At 38.5% G+C, this 16,649-nt stretch overlaps 1 protein-coding gene across 3 annotated transcripts in view; it reads left to right on the top strand.

Moving 5' to 3' along the window:
• GRM5 (glutamate metabotropic receptor 5) overlaps window positions 1–16,649 on the top strand; it is a 228,831-nt gene that overhangs the window by 195,488 nt on the left and 16,694 nt on the right. For all 3 annotated transcript variants that reach the window (XM_053934655.1, XM_053934653.1, XM_053934652.1), the window contains exon 7: window positions 10,034–10,973. In XM_053934655.1, coding sequence (XP_053790630.1) covers window positions 10,034–10,973 — 940 coding nt within the window. The remainder of the gene's footprint in view (window positions 1–10,033; window positions 10,974–16,649) is intronic.

The following is a 16,649-nucleotide window of genomic DNA, read 5'->3' as shown; positions in this document are numbered from 1 at the left end:
GTAAATGAGATGAGGTTGTGCTTGTGTTGTCAATGAAAGCGCTCATCTAATGAGCTGAAGAAACAAATGGCACATACAGGTGAGTATGAGGATGGTTTTAGTCAGAGGGAACATGGGGATAAAGCTAAAATTTGAACTGAAGCTGATATTTATCTCCTGCCTTGGCATAGACCTCTGTGCTCTTGCAGAATACCAGTTAAGCTTCTCTGGAGATAAATTACTCCAACATAGTATCCCACAGCCTCTCTTCTTTATGACTAAGAAACAGAATTCAAGTATTCAAGCATTCAGAGCACAAACCACTTCAAAACACTGTTCAGGGATCATGTTCTCACTGTGCCAGACTTCGTATAGACACAGGGAGAAAAGACAGGTTTGTTTTTTTTTTTTTTTTTTTTTTCCAGAAGTCACAGACCTGATTTGCATATAGTTTCTGTGGATGAGGGGAAAAACTTAAAGGTGTGAGGGAAGACAAAGGAAAATGCAGTTTGCTGCATGAATTTATGTAAGTGGGAGAGTGTAAGGCAAGGCTTGGCCTCTAGGCAGATTTTTATTTACAAAGTTAATCCTTTCCTGTTTAAGGACTGTTGCATTGCTGTGATAAATGAGCTTGGCTACCAAATTATTGCAAGAATATTATTTAACTGTTAAACTAATGGAGTACTTTTCAGAAAATGTCAAAAATGACACTTTCCCCTAGAAAAGCACCTTTCAACTGAGAAAACTGGACTAGCAGCAAAATGGACTTTAAAGTTCTGCTGCGTCTATGCTCCCATAGCCCTGCTCCCCCAGTTCTGCCTCCCTGGGCAACCAGCAACCAGCCAGCAAAGTCTTCTTTTCTCAGGGAAAGATTTCTTGTGCCAGGAGAATGGAGAAGGGGAGAAAAAGAGAACAGGTTGCAAGTGTCCCTAAAAGCAGAGTATTGAGGGTGTGGTTACAGTGTGAGATACACTTCTCAGAAGCTTCCAAAGGCCACGTTGCAGGGACCAGGTTACTGCACCAGGCTGGTCAGTTCTTGAAGGTCAACTAGTGCAACTGTTTAGTTCTTCAGCCTCCAGGGATTTTGCCTGAGATATTGTAGATCCCATCTCATGCCCTTGCTTAGGTGAGCACCTGAGGTTTTACCCAGCATAGATCAGCTAAAAAAGGAACTACTACAAGTCAGTTAGGAGGGCATTTGTTCTAAGTGTCAACAGAGAAGCCAGAGAAACAATGGTGGGAAGGAACTGTCCACTGGCTTGGTGACGTTTGTGTAATTAGACACTAAGTACCATATGTAAGGCAAAGTGGAGTGACCAGGCCACCAAGTTGACCCTCAGGCTTTGTGCTTTGAGCTGGCTCCCCAGGACGTACAAATTTCCATGGTTCAAGCATGACATGGTGTTGTGGTTTCGTGGGATGGTTCATCCTCTGAAAGTCTCACTTTCCCCTCAGAATGGAAAAGTGGGATGTGTTGATTCCTCAAAAGCTTTTGTAGGTTAAGTCAATGGTTTTCCATCTATCAGTGATTGTTTTTAAGGAAATCAGTTGTATTTTTACTTAAGCCAACAGATTTATGCATTATATGAGCAAACATTTTGTGTTTGCAAGATTACATTTTGCAAACCATTCGTCTGGCTTCAGACATGCATTTTATGCCTTTATGGGGACCAAAATCAATCTGTACACAAAGGAACCCTTGACATCAGTGCCAAGCAATGTTCCTCAGGAGATCTAACATTTGTTTCTCAGCCAGGCACAAATTTGGCAGGCCCTATTTGGAAGCCAAACTCCCCCCCCTTTTTGGCCTCCATGAGCACAACTGGTGGAACGTGCCCTCCTAGTTATAGAACACCCATCTCACAACTTCAGAGCTGTCTAGTCCCCACCCAGCTGATTATTGGCATAATGGCTGGATCTTGTCTTATTTAACTTTGTATCACAAAGAGATTTTAAGAAATCTATTCCCAGCTTATCCATACAAAATAATGAGCTGTATTTTTAATGATCATATTACTAGTGCCAACATTTGCGTTTATAAAAAAACTGCCTCTCAATCTTGTTTAAAACATAGGATTTAGTAATAAATGTGCATTAAAAGTAAGGAGAGGTTGGTGTATTTTATAATCTGGCAAGGAAATTTCCTTTCTGTTTATTAAAGTATGCAGCAATCTCCTTGAAACGTCCCTACATCTGATACTGCAGCATACTAAGTCTCTTTGCTGCTTGATAAAGCCATTTCCAAGGGAATGTCAGCTCCACAAGGCTACACATACAAAATCTCATTAGAATAAGTCTTCCCTGCATGATCACCTTCAGATGAGAGTCCTATAAATTTATCAGCCACGCATCTGAAATGGCTTTCAACATGGAGATGCGCCTCACTGTTTGCCAGAGATCTGACCTTGGATAAAAACTTATTTGACTCACATAACAAAACATTGCTTACATCTTTCTTGTGCTCAATGATCAGCATCAGTTTTGTGCCACAAAGTTCACTAAATAAAACATGTAATGGCAGGGATGTTACTGACAGAAAGGAACATAGATTAATGCACTTTTTCAGCCACCTATGGAATATCAGAATTCAGATGCAGTAGGGGGGAAGACAGAAGGGATGCAATATGTCTAGGAAAACAAAGTTATTCTCAGAACAGAAAGAGACATTGAAGTGCTGAAGTACAGAAAGGTACAGAGAATCCAAAGGTAGTGGAAAAGGTAAGTGGGAACAAGAGTTTCTCTTGATTAAATCAGTTACTGGAAAATGTCTCCACCTAGAAGTGAAGGTGAGGCAAGAAAGAGAATGTTAACTGCCCATATTTTATTTTGTCACAAATTTCAGATTGCTTTTGCATGCAAAATTCCCCAGAGATCAGGCTCCTCCATGGACAGAAACCTAGTAAGTTGCTTCCTTTTCTTAAGATTTATATGTACTATCCCAACATGTACCAGAAGAAATTTTCTTCCTCCTGGCTTAATATCAAGTTATGCTTCCCAATCTGCTGTAGCTCCTCTATGTCCCCATGTGTTATGTTGGGAGCATCCATACAATACAGCACCAATTTACACATTCATGTGGCCAGCATGGCTGAGCCACGGACTCAGTAACAGCAGGAGGAACTCAGTGTTTTAAATCCAGAAGTATATGCCAGTCACTCCACTGTTCCTCAAAGCTCTTCTTTGCAGAAGATTCACAGAATTCACATCAAGTGGAAGAGAAATAGATGCCATGCAAGTTTAGATAGAGGTGGAGGGATTTACTTAGTGCTAATGGCCCAATGCTGATGTTGATTTTTCAAAAGCTTTAGGAGAATCTGAGGATGTGACCTTCTGCATTCAAAAATGGTGCTCTAGAAAGACCAAATAAATTTTGTTCAATGTCTCAGAGCTTTTCCACTGTATGTAGTAACATCTTGGTTCAGTTACCAATAACATTTAAAAACCTCTTTGAGGTGAGAAAGAAGTAATTATTCTGTCTTTCTGACATTCAAGGACAGCATTCAACAATATTAAAACCAAAGTTTTGTCTAGTGACCTCAGGAATGGCAAGAAAATTAGATTATATTAATTTCAGTGACAATTGGATTATTTTCAGGTTGTATTGACATTTTTCTCAGTCTCTATGTATTCTAAATATGTTGACTGTTTGATTTTCTTAATTGGATTCCCATGGAAATAGGAGCTTAACTATTTACACCTCTTGAAATGTTTTCTTTGCCATTCAAGGGTGAGAGTATATATGAGAAATATGTATTTTTTTCTATAGCTACAAAAATGCTTTCACCAAATGAAGTACAGTAAAGCCAGGATAACAGTGTCATGATTTTGCTGCCCATCTGGAAGTGACAGATAAGAGGTGGATTATCCAAAAAAGCCTTGGATGGAAAGGACTGAAAAATGTGAGTGGCAGAGTGTGAGCCTCAGTTGTCTCATAAGACTAGATTCTGCCCCTCACCCAAGCAAAAGGTGATTAATCTCTTGCCCAAAATATTTTCAAAGGGTAACTGTTTGCTCCCATCAGGCTGCTTCCTTGTATTCCCTCTTGCAAAAATGTGTCAGCCATGGGTGATTTCAGCAATTGTCTGATGTAGGTCAAAACACAATTTAGTCTGTGTTGACATTGATTTTTCTGCTGAAACATTACTAGGATCTTGCTTTTGATCATAATTGTAAAGGATATAATTGAGACTGACGGTAGGAGAACACAATTTTCATCTAGTTATTTCTAGTGTTATAAATGCACATCAGCAGAGATAATGTCCTGTTTTCTGTGCCCTTTATTTATCTTTCCTTTTTCTTACTCCAATTGAAATGTAACCATTGCCATAAGTCACTTTCACTCTATTCCTCTTGGAAAAGGTGTATGTGGAGGAGTTAAGGCTTCAGGTGGCACTGAAGATTATGACCAGGATCTCATTTTCTGCTCCCTTGGTTCTGGTTTGCACACTTTTCTTCCCTCAATTGCTTGTTTCAGATAGGGTATGAACTTCAGCTTCCAGTCCAGTGTGAGCCACACAGCACTTCAGTCTCAAGTGAGTTTCACTCAATATTGCTGAGCTCAACAAGCTGCACTTGGAGACTCCCTAGCTGGATGACAGGGAACTCACCAACAAAGACAGAAGGATCCACTTGTAATTGTGCCTTATGTTATGGAAAGTTTGCATTTGGAACCAAACATTTACAACAAAGAGAGCCAGCACTTTTTAGTGAAACTTAAATCAAACAGTAGAGCTGGCATAACGATAGACCTGATTGTTGTAATTCATCAGTTGCTCCCATCATTCTGCACACTTGAGTAATTAAGGAATAATTTCCCATATGGTCACAAAGTAACTTTAATGTACTATTCTAAGATTCATGGCCTTGCCTCTTACTGCAATGCACAGCTAAATCCATATATTCCAGTTACTGGGGACTCAAGCCCCTGAGCTGCAGGTGCTCTAGCTTTCATGGTTTAAGATGTGACCAAATGCAAATCCTGCCCTGCAGAGGCAGCAGAATACACACATGCCCAGTCATCAGCTGCCTCCGTTGCCTGTGCAAAGCCACTTTTGCTGATAGTTTCAGTAAAATGCCAGTCTGGGAGCTGCACCAGATAAGAAAACATCTCTACATGCCCTGCTATTGTTGCAAGTTCAAAAGGTCCCATCAGAGTAGGGCAAAAGACTGGTGGCTACAGTAATTTACCACAGCACCAGAGCAAAGTTCTCACATGTTAATGTCTTCTCTCCCTTCAGATGGTACAGATTCCATGTGAAGGTCAGGGGCCTGATATGTCCCCTAGGACTCTGGAGAGTGAAATCCTCTGTTTGGATAATGTTGGGGCTGAAAAAAAAAAATTATATAAGCTACCCCATCAGCTTTATGCAGATTTTTATTCCAATGCTGACATTTTTTGCATCTCAGCTTTCCATATATGTGGAAGCCTAAGTAACTAATCAAGATATCCCTCTCCCATCTTTTGGGATTATAATGAGAGAAAAATTTAGAAGCATTAATATAAAATATTTCATTTCATAACATAAATATACTTTGAATAATGAGTGTTAAATACCATATGAAGACACATTCATTACGAAAATGTGGCTGGGTTGTTGTTTGCTTTTCAACCTTGAAGTTTCGACTTCTGATAACCTTGGAAGGATGTCTGAAAAATTACCAAGAAAACCAAATCTATTTTAACAGGTCAAACTTGCTGACCAGAATGCCAAATCCAAATGAAAAATATTTAGAACTTATTAAACCAACAGCAATTTTCTGCCAGTTTTAGTCTCCATGCGCAGATTCAGTGAGCTTTAGCTCATGATGTTAACTTAAGAGAATTTGTTGAATTACCTTCACTTTTCAGAGTCAATCCTATTCCCAATCCTATTCTGTCAAGTTTACCTTTGAAAATAGTTTAGTTATGTATTTTACATTAGTTACCACGGAAGGGATTTATCAGTACTAAGCTGAGCATTTTTATGGATGCTGAAGGCATCTTCTAGGTGTCAAGGCTGTAACAAATTAAAACAGTGCTAAGACAAATACAAATCCACAGAAAGTATAGTCTATAATACAGTGCTTTATCTCTGTAAACGCTTCTCCCAGATGAACTAATTTTAAAGCAATATGAAAGATCAGAAATAAGGGACAAATTTGCCTCTAGAGAAAGAGGACAGTATAGTAATAGACCTACTAATTGACCTATGGCAGTGTTCAGGCCTCCAAGGGCATTTCTTCTCCTTGTTCATGGCAAAATTTAGTACATCCATGAAGTAGCTAGGGGCTTTTCCAAAATATCAGAAACTACTTTTTTTCTCAGAAGATTCTTAGACATCCTGATCTGTATTTTCTTGGTGATTTTTGGTGGTCCTTCCAAGAAAATCTTTCCCTAGCATGTTAAATAGAATTCTGATTTTTTCTATCTGCTCATCTTAATATTCACATGTGTATCTGGTGTCTTGCTCCACACTGGCTATCTTTCTGGCCAGCAGAACAGTTTTATGCCAATTTTACTGGAGCTCCAGGTACCCCTGAGCACAGAACAACTCGACACCTGCTCCAAAGTGGACTGGGTCCAAACAGCCTTTCCACAAGCCGAAGACCACCTTAGTGCCTCAGCACACTGTGGGCACCATAGGACAAGACTGCTGGCTTTGTTCTACCTGTTTCTGAGCCAGCTAGGAGAGAAAATTTTCCAGGTGCTTGGAAACGTTGATAAAGTGTAAGACATAGGCTATGGGACATTGTCATGGCCATTGACAGGAATGAGTTCTTTTTGTGGTACCATTTTTCAGCTTTTGTCTTGGTATAGTCCTGGTCATCAATCTAAGAAGAGTCACAGTGTTGTTTTCCCGTCTTTCTTTTACTTGATCTAGCTGTCCTTCTCTGAAAAGTGGCATTGTCAGAAACCATTACCTGCAAAATTATTATATGAAAACTTCACCAATCATTGTTTCATGAAGATGATCCAGTCTTTAAATCTTAATTGAGGGATAAAGCATTGCAAAGTTTAGCAATCTCCTTGTAAAGTATACTCAGTGATGGGAAAAATACTACAAGTTTTCAACTCTTTTCTCAGGTATTTCATCAAGAGAATGTAAAAAGAGTAATAAAGCAAGGAAGGCATGAAATAGTCTGAAACTAATGAGAAACACTAGGTTATGATTCACCTCTGCTACAATGTTAGAAATGAGGCAAAATTTAGCCCCTATATCATTGTCTGCATGTAAAGGCCAGCTGCCAGACAAAGACCTTTTCTCCTCAAATCTCCTATCAAGAATATGTAGCAGTGTTAGCAGCCAGAAACTATTTGTTTTCACAAAATATTAGTTAAATCTTGCTAAAATCAGAAATAGCTTTAGAGGTCGCTTACTTATAAAACTTCCTGGGAAGAACCCACAATGGGATATCTGCACAAAACACATAAAAAATATTCCTTCCTGTTTTCACCTTTTTTTAATACTTTCACTTGTGTAAAATGCTGACTTTTTTATGATGTGATTAATGTGCTACTTGAAACTTGAAAATGTCAGAAAGAAATACAGTGTCTCCCTCACAGTGAATACTGAATAAGTAAACCCATAAAACCAGCAAGGGTTAAAACGGTATCATTAACTAATGCAGTGAGAATGTTTCATGAAAATCTAATGTCTTTCTTACATTTAGGTGTGGTAATAATCTTATTAATGCAAGAGAAAGCTTTTCACATAAAAGCAGGCAAGTATGGATGGCAAATTAATCTGTATTCAGTAAGAAGCCCAATTCTCTTACACTAAAGTGACTGCAAATTTGTATACTTTAACTGCACTAATGTGAAAGACTCATTGACCACAGCCGTACTGATTTTTCCACTCTCTTCAAGAACACAGAAGTATCTGCCTTGTGCTTTTGCCACCTGATTGAAGGTATCATATCTTCAAAAATATTATTTCTGTAGAGATACAGAATGCAAAAGTACTTGGAGAAGAAAGGAGCTAGCCCTAATATCATACCATACTGTTTAATGAAATGATTTTACCACTAAGGATGTTAGCGGCAGATTTGGAAAACTCTAAACTCCACATAAAATACAGGAAAAGACATACAATAAATCTCACATGTAGAAATTCCCAAATTATAGTCCTGATATGTACATTTACTCCTGCTCATCAATTAATTGGGAATTCAGGTTGCCTAATGAATTGAAATTTCTTGGCATCCACATATCCAGCAGACAGTCCTAACTACCCTCACTGCAAAAAATACAGAAGTGAGCACCTGGTACTTCATCTTCACAGCGTGAAGTGGCTTGTCACAAGCCACAAGTCAGGATGACACTCTCCTGCATAACCTAACCAGAAGACAGCAACATGATTATAAAAATACAAAATCTTGAAGTAATTTAAATTTTGCAATTAAGAAGAACACAAGTATAGGGGAAATAAAAGCTTTCAGTTGCATTTTCTCCATTCCATCATCCACTCCCTGCTGTCCTGCCCTGGCTGACAATGCCAGCATGTTCACTGTTTTCAGGAATATCAGATTCCAGAATATCAAGGTGCTCCCCTTTTTTATTACTGTATTGTGTCCAGCTGAGATGGAGTTCATTTTCCCCATAGCAGCCCTCACAGTGCTGTGATTTTCATTGGTAGCTAGAGATGTTGATAATGCAGCAGTCATTTTTCCAGGCTGTCTCTCCAACATGCCTTCCTCACCAGTACGCTTGGGGATAAACAAGATCTTGTGAGGGGGCACAGCCAGGACAGCTGACCCAAACTGACCAAAGGGATATCCCATACTATATGATGTCTGCTCAACAATAAAACCTAAGAGAAAGGTGTGGGTGTGTGCATTTTTTGTTATGATATTTTTGTTCTGGCACAACTGCTACATTTACTGAAGCCCTACTTCCGAGGAAGTACCTGGATATCACCTGCTGACAGGAAGTAGAGAACAAACCTTTTGTTGGTAGGTACTGGTATAATCTGGTGCCACAGGACACAGAAGCCATCTGCATCTTGAGTGAAAGTCATGAAAACAAGCAAGGTCAAAGGACCTGAACAGGAGATTCAGTTTTTGGAAATAAAATGCAAGGATGGATGCCATCATGGGCTTATGGCTGTAGTCAGCAACACAGCTACTATGTCTGCCCAGAAATCCTGGAAGAGATCATAGACTTGCCAGAAAGCAGAAATATCTATCCAGCCTTGACAGTACATACACAAAGGAGGGAAGAAGAAGGGATGCCAGCAACAAGTTTTCTGACAGCTTTTAATCCTGTCTATTGATCTGTACACTGTAGAATTAAAAGGCTTTTTGACTTCCTATGACCCAGATGCATAGAATGATTTACTAAAACCTATGCAAAACTGAAAAACAAGTGTCCTTAAATGGGTTGCACTGACTAATTCAGCTTTGTTGCTAATTTATTAACTTCAATGTTATTTCACAAGTTATATTAGGTTTTAATTTTTCAGAAATTTCAGAAGGATGAGTAGCAGAAAAAAGAAGTGAGTACAGTGTGCCATTCCAAATTGCCTATTACTTACAAGTCCAATTCTAGAAAATTGTCATTAGAAAAAAGGTAGCAAATCTGAGAAACACTCTTTTTTTTGACAGTTAGAATCTGCAAGATTTGTCTCCACAATCATTTAGCAAATACCAGTATCCTTCATAGTGTACAGTATAATTAGTAGGATTGACATCTAGTCCTTTAAGTGCAAATAGTATGCAGAAAACTCTGAAGCACTTTATACTGAGGTTGTGCAACTTGCTATGGAAATTTGTTCATAAATTCCTATATTCCATAGAATTTAAAAGGCAAATTTGCACTGTGAGATGTGACATCTTAATCAGCTTGGTCATCATGTTCTATTCCAGATAAAGTGTATTACTGAAATAAGCTGTCATTGAAATGTATTTATTATGCCATTATATTGACATTATTTTAACACAATCTGAGCCTATACTCCACACCATGGCAGCTTCCTGAAAAACAAAAAAGAGAAATACCAGGAAAACCTCTAACTATCATTAACGAATCTCACATCTACATACTTCAGTTTACCTTTCTGTTTTTCTTTTTCTGCAGGTTGTGACCTCATCCCAGTCCAGTATCTCAGATGGGGCGATCCTGAACCAATTGCAGCTGTTGTTTTTGCATGCCTGGGTCTGTTGGCCACACTGTTTGTTACAATTGTGTTCATAATGTACCGTGATACTCCAGTGGTCAAATCATCCAGCCGAGAACTTTGCTACATCATTTTGGCCGGCATCTGCTTGGGTTACTTGTGCACTTTCTGTCTGATTGCAAAACCTCAACAGATTTACTGTTACCTTCAGCGTATTGGCATCGGCCTATCGCCAGCTATGAGTTATTCTGCTCTAGTAACTAAAACCAACCGCATTGCAAGAATCCTGGCTGGAAGCAAGAAGAAAATCTGTACAAAGAAACCTAGGTTCATGAGTGCCTGCGCCCAGCTGGTTATTGCATTTATCTTGATATGTATACAATTAGGCATCATAGTTGCTCTCTTTATAATGGAGCCACCAGATATAATGCATGATTACCCAAGCATCCGAGAGGTCTACCTGATTTGTAACACCACCAACTTGGGTGTTGTGACTCCCCTTGGATATAATGGGTTATTAATTTTGAGCTGCACCTTTTACGCATTTAAGACAAGAAATGTCCCAGCTAATTTCAACGAAGCAAAATATATTGCCTTCACCATGTACACCACCTGCATCATTTGGCTGGCTTTTGTGCCAATATATTTTGGAAGCAACTACAAGATAATCACCATGTGTTTCTCAGTGAGTCTGAGTGCCACGGTGGCCCTTGGCTGTATGTTTGTGCCCAAGGTCTACATCATCCTCGCTAAGCCAGAGAGGAATGTGCGCAGTGCGTTCACCACATCGACGGTAGTCCGCATGCACGTAGGAGATGGAAAGTCATCTTCAGCCGCCAGCCGCTCCAGCAGCCTGGTGAACCTGTGGAAAAGAAGGGGATCATCTGGTGAAACACTTAGGTAAAGTTTTCTAATATGGGAGTGTGGGGAGGTAATTGTGATCTTCTGAGAATTACTAATAGTGGAAAGACAAAGGGAAGTGTGCTAACTTCCTCTACCTCTGCACTGGGAGTGGAGTGAGTCCTCTGTCCCACATCTGCAAGTTTTGGGTTTCATTTAGTCAAAATGCTGTGCAAAAACTGTTGAAAAGAAATGGGAAAACAAAGTTGGAAGCACTGGCTGTGACAACTGTGCATGAATCTAGGGAGAAAAACAAGACTGTAGGAGTAAAAAAACTCAAGAGAATAAGAAATACAACTCATTGTCTTGTCCTGAATGCACCCATTTACAATCTTTTTCCCCTAAATGAACTTCCTAGCGTCTGTATCTTGCCTCTAGTGACAGCAGTAAAACCGGCTTGCTGCTAGAGTTCCATAATCGAGGTGGTGTGTTAAACACAAGACACATCATGAGCAGCCACTCTAAGGCATCTAAGGATTTGTTTTGTATGACTCTTCTGTTACACCTTTTATCTCCTGTTCCCTTGATTTTCCTTTCTTATACTATCTTTTCCTAATTTCTTTCTTTTTGTCCTCACCTATCTTGTCTTCCTTACCTTTTTCTGTAAGCATCCTCCTAATGCTAACCAATTCAGCTTCTCTGTCTACCCTTCCTGCCATTGAACAGATACTCCCTTACAAGATATTTCTTTGTTTCTTCCTAATGTATTATTTGAATTCAGCAATCGTGAAGACAACTTGTACGTTCAATGTATAAAAATTATCTTAAGTGAACACTAAAGAGAAAGGAGAGCTCTGGAGTGAAAACTGCCCTGCTCTATAAACAGAACCTGTAGGTGTGCACATTGCCCTGTGGTTGGTTTTCATCCTTTGATCCTTTCACTTTTGGTATGGGTGCTATGAGAATAATTTAGGTTATTTAACTGCTGGCATTAAAAAAATTCTGTCGATATGAAACTGCAAAGAAGCAATTTTGTCATTCCTCAGCTATGCATGTCTAGTCTGGAAGTGACATGTAGCTAGATTTTTCTCCTTACTGAAACACACATGGATTTCAGGATTGATAATTTGAATATTTCCAGACATGTCATTGTTCATAACTGCACTTGGCATAGAACAAGGACAATTTTTACTTCCATTTATATGTGAAACACAATTTAGACCTGAGGGAGGACTTTATTAGTAATACCTGCAGGATATGTTATGCCAAAGTGATTTTTTTCTGTCAGAATATTACTAATGATTTTCTTTCAGAGACCTTCAAGTGGTACAAAAATGACCAGTTTATTACAAGATATTTTATACTTATGATCAGTTAATGACAATGTTTTTTTCCAGTTCCTTTCCAGGTGCAGAGTAGGATGATATTTTCAAATAATAAATCATTTTTCAGATTAAATGATGGTTACTGAAATATCCTTTTCTGCAACTTTTGTCTCTATATATAAATGACCTGAGGTATTTGAATTAGAAGCCCTGTAGCAACTTTTGGGACTGTTAAAAGAGTCATTATTCAGAATATGTCTTCACTAGAAGGCACTCTTCACTGACACCATTATTATTTTCCCTCCCTTTTGCTGCAGAACTCATTTGCCACCTTGCAACCTTTTTACACAATAAGATGAAGTTATAGATGACAAAAAGATCTCGGGCTTGGGAAGGAATTTTTTTGTCATCTGTTCAGGTCTGGTTTGGAAAGACATTCTTCTAAAATCTTTGTTTTGTTCTGAAAAGCAAAGAGTACCCCATTATTAAATATCCTAAATGACAAGATGCATTTTCTTCTTTTTGAGGACTCTCTTTTCATTTCTTTACATCCCTCAGTGTGTAGATAATATCTGCAGTAGGGAGATATTAGCAGAATATAATAGATCTTCAACAACAAAGACTTCTTTTTCAATAGCACTGTCTTGGGAATTACTTCAATCCAAAAGAGCTTTGAGAGTGCCCAGTATGTGTGTGTAGGGATGAAAATGGCAGTAGAAAGCCGATACATTGACATATTTCCCTGGATACAAAGAACTTGAACTTTGCATTTGAAACTTGGAGAAAAACTTATATGTCTTCAGCAGTGTTCATCAATGTACAAAACTGGAGCAAAGATCCTCCTGATATATGTGTCTGAATCCCCAGCCAATTAAGCTGTGATGGTGCCACTGAGTTTAGTAGTGCTCAGTCAGTGTGTGCCTGAAGGGTCTAGGCATCCAAGAGCAAAATTATTCCATTAATCCTAGGAAATTCTCTCTAGTCAATACGAATTTGATTACATGAAAGAGAGTCCTAAAAGATGATGAGTACATTTAAAATGGTGCTCAGGACTTCACCTAGGTCTGGTATAATCTCCAAGAAAGTACAGAAAACCACTGTTAGTTTCAATTCCATTTAGTGTAGAAAATGAGCAGAGTTCCACCATTTTACTTGATAATCAAATATTACTTTGAAAAAAATTCTGGTTACACAAAGAACCAGGTTTCAAGGTATTACTCAGTAATAATGCGCAAAAGAATGTTTTGAAAGTTATTCAAGTAAACACCAAAGTATTCAGAATCAAAGGAAATATGCACTAGAACTTCATGGCATTATTTAAATAACTCAGAGGGGTTTTATAAAAAGAGAGTGAGTCACTGTTGAATTTTAAAGAAACATGCTATTTAAGTCACCAGTGCATAGAGGGGCCTCTATCATTAGCATTTTGCTTCTTGACACTAATTTATAGCACAGTGTAGCATTGCATCAAATCATTGTCAAACAGATAATGCCAATGCTCCATTCAGAGCTTTCACATCAGCCACAAAGTGACAGATAACAAGACTGCTTTTGCCTAAATAAAGCAATGCATCTGTTACAGTCCTAAATGACTTTTTGCATGGGATGTTCTTCAATTAAGAAAACCCAGGCAAGCTGTGTGTTGCGATGAATCTTCACATACTGAAACATGTGGAAGGAGAGAGTAAAACTATTCATTATCTAGTGAAATGAAAACCATTTCATGTAGGCTATTGTGATTCAGAACTACTCACCAGGAGATATTCTGCCCTCATTTAGCATAGGGCTAACGAACCCGACGTTATCAGAAGTGACTTCACAAAGGAGAATACTACAGAGCTGGAGTCAAAGCCATATAGCAAGTGTAGAGAGGCATCTGGAACTTCTGATCCCAGTCATCTTACCAGTTCGTTTCATAGAGACTAGGAAGGCCATAAATCATTGAGTAAATCTGAACTCGAGGTGCCAGGAATCATAATCACATATTATATCACAGCCTTTTCGCAAGGGCCGAAAATACAGGGCTAATTTATCCTCTCCTGACTCTCAGATAACTCACTTTTCTATGTAAGATAAAAGCTGTATATTTCTGCTGCAAGAGCTTCTATTATGATGTTCCTAGTCAGGACTGCACATTAAAGGGTCTCAGTCATGTTACCCTGACCTGGAGAATAGTGCAGATGTTCAAAAGCTCCTCTTAGCTTTCTAATATCATTGCCCTGGATTTCACACAAAAAAATAACCACTAGTTGTTTATGTCTTCTGGAAGGTGTCTTTAAATGGCACACATTTTCCATTTTTTCTCCATTCACATTCATCTCCACACAGCTACCTGAAGAATAGCAAGATTTCTTGTCTTTAAAGCAAGTAACTGTTCTGAGTAACCGGCAAAGTATTAAAAACCTCCCTAAATACTTCTTTTGCATATTTATGTGCTATTTAAGTCCTTAAAATCCTACCAGTATTTTTCTCAAATGAGAGAAGCCTATAAATGTCCAGTACAAGCCAGAAGTACCCTCCTGAAACAAAACAAGACAGATTATCATCTTCTTAATCAGTAACTAAGCCAGAAGGTTGAGCAGACTTTCAATCTGCAACCCAGGCAGGTAAAGAATCATCACCAGCTCAGCCAGATAATGTTAGGTATATTCAGGATACATTGGCTATGTTTTGTGCCTAATTACTCCATACAGATGTGAACAGCATAATACTAGACTACAGAATAACTATGCACATAAATCTCTGCACCTTATCATAGACACTTCTCTCACAAGTGTTTTTGAGACTAAAGCTTAATAAGTTGGTGTGGCAGTGATACTTTATTCTACTTACTATGCGATGAAGTATTTCCTAAATATTTAAACATAACCTATGGCTGTCAAACTGAACAGAATACTCACCTGTTTTTTAATGTATTGTCTCATCCACTTAAGAAGTTTGTCCTGCACTGTATGATTACAAAACTGAGCATTGCTCTGTGTGCATCTGCAGAAGTGATAGTACTGACAGCTTTCATTCAGGACTGGGGATCTCTTGTCCTAATGAGCCAAATTCACCAATAGGAGAACCAGAATTTTTTTCTTATAAAAATCACCATCATTATGTTTTGTCTTCCTAAACTTAAATAAAGACGCTCACACATCCACCTCAGAATCAGGCTTCTCCCCAACAAGCACTACACTGCTACATCAGAAAAAGCCATCAGGTACCTGGGCTCACATGCTGTTAATTGCTATTCCATTTCTTCTATGAAGAAAACATGGTAAGCAAGGTAGATTTTTTCCACTGAATTGGATCCAGTCCTGGACCATCAGTGTCTGTAGTTAGTGTATAATTAGACATCAGGCAGTCCCAAACTGTGCCATAATTAAATATTTTGGAAACAGGTGTCTACCAGCACATTGCGTGCTCTGTTTCTGCAAGAAACAGCTGATTTTCTCTCTTCTCTATTCTCTTTTCCTGCTTATGATTGACTGTAGATATTTTGTTACAATTCTAACAGGAGCTATTTTGGACCAGAAAATAAAAAAATATGCTTGGCTCAGCCTAGAAACTGCCATTCATAATTAGAACTATTCCAGTCTAAGTATTATATAATGCATCCGCATGCCATATTTCAGCACCGAAATTTTGGGATAAGCTTTTTCAGAAGTCTGAATTGAAGTTTCTCTTTTGTTTTTCCACAAGAAATTCTTAAAATAGTACTTCTAATGTTGAATATGAATAAAATCCATATAAAGTACTGAAAAAGACCAAGTAAATAAAAAATGTGAAAACTTCAAGGTTTCACTACTGCTATTCTGTATTACGAAGAAAGTCTTGGGAAGACATTGATTTTCCAGACAAATGGGAAACCCCACCAGAATAAACTTCTGACACTGTTACACACACCATGGCAAGGTCCCCAAAATGCAACCCATGCAATTCTCACTATCCAGATATCCACTTTTCACTGGCTGAAAGCCACATACATGAATAAGTAGATAGATTTGAAGTCATGGCCATCAAGCTGTGATCAAATCTTTTTAGAGAATGTGTGTGTATACTCAGCATGAGGATTTCAAATGTAAATGGGACAGATTCAAATCTCCTATGCCTCAGCAACTTGCCTGAGATATGAAACAGGCCTGTTATTTGACACAGAGCTTTTAGTCCTGTGAAGAATATGGAGTACAAGAAAAACTGAGAGATTTTTTGTGGAAAGCTGAAGCTGTTTCTCATTCCTCATGTGCAGACCCATTGAAAAAGATACTGTTCCTGAGTTTCTGCCACAGCACGTTCTATTGAGACACATTTTTTATAGTGCAAGTGCCAGTTTTATCTTCATATATATGCAGCTTGAACAATTTCTCTGACACATTTTGAACCATGATAAAAGAACACTACACCTCACTTCCACATTAATTTTTAA

This window comes from Vidua chalybeata, chromosome 2, assembly GCF_026979565.1.
Source record: "Vidua chalybeata isolate OUT-0048 chromosome 2, bVidCha1 merged haplotype, whole genome shotgun sequence".
Classification (NCBI taxonomy): Eukaryota; Metazoa; Chordata; class Aves; order Passeriformes; family Viduidae; genus Vidua; species Vidua chalybeata.
This window is presented reverse-complemented; position numbering and strand designations above follow the sequence as displayed.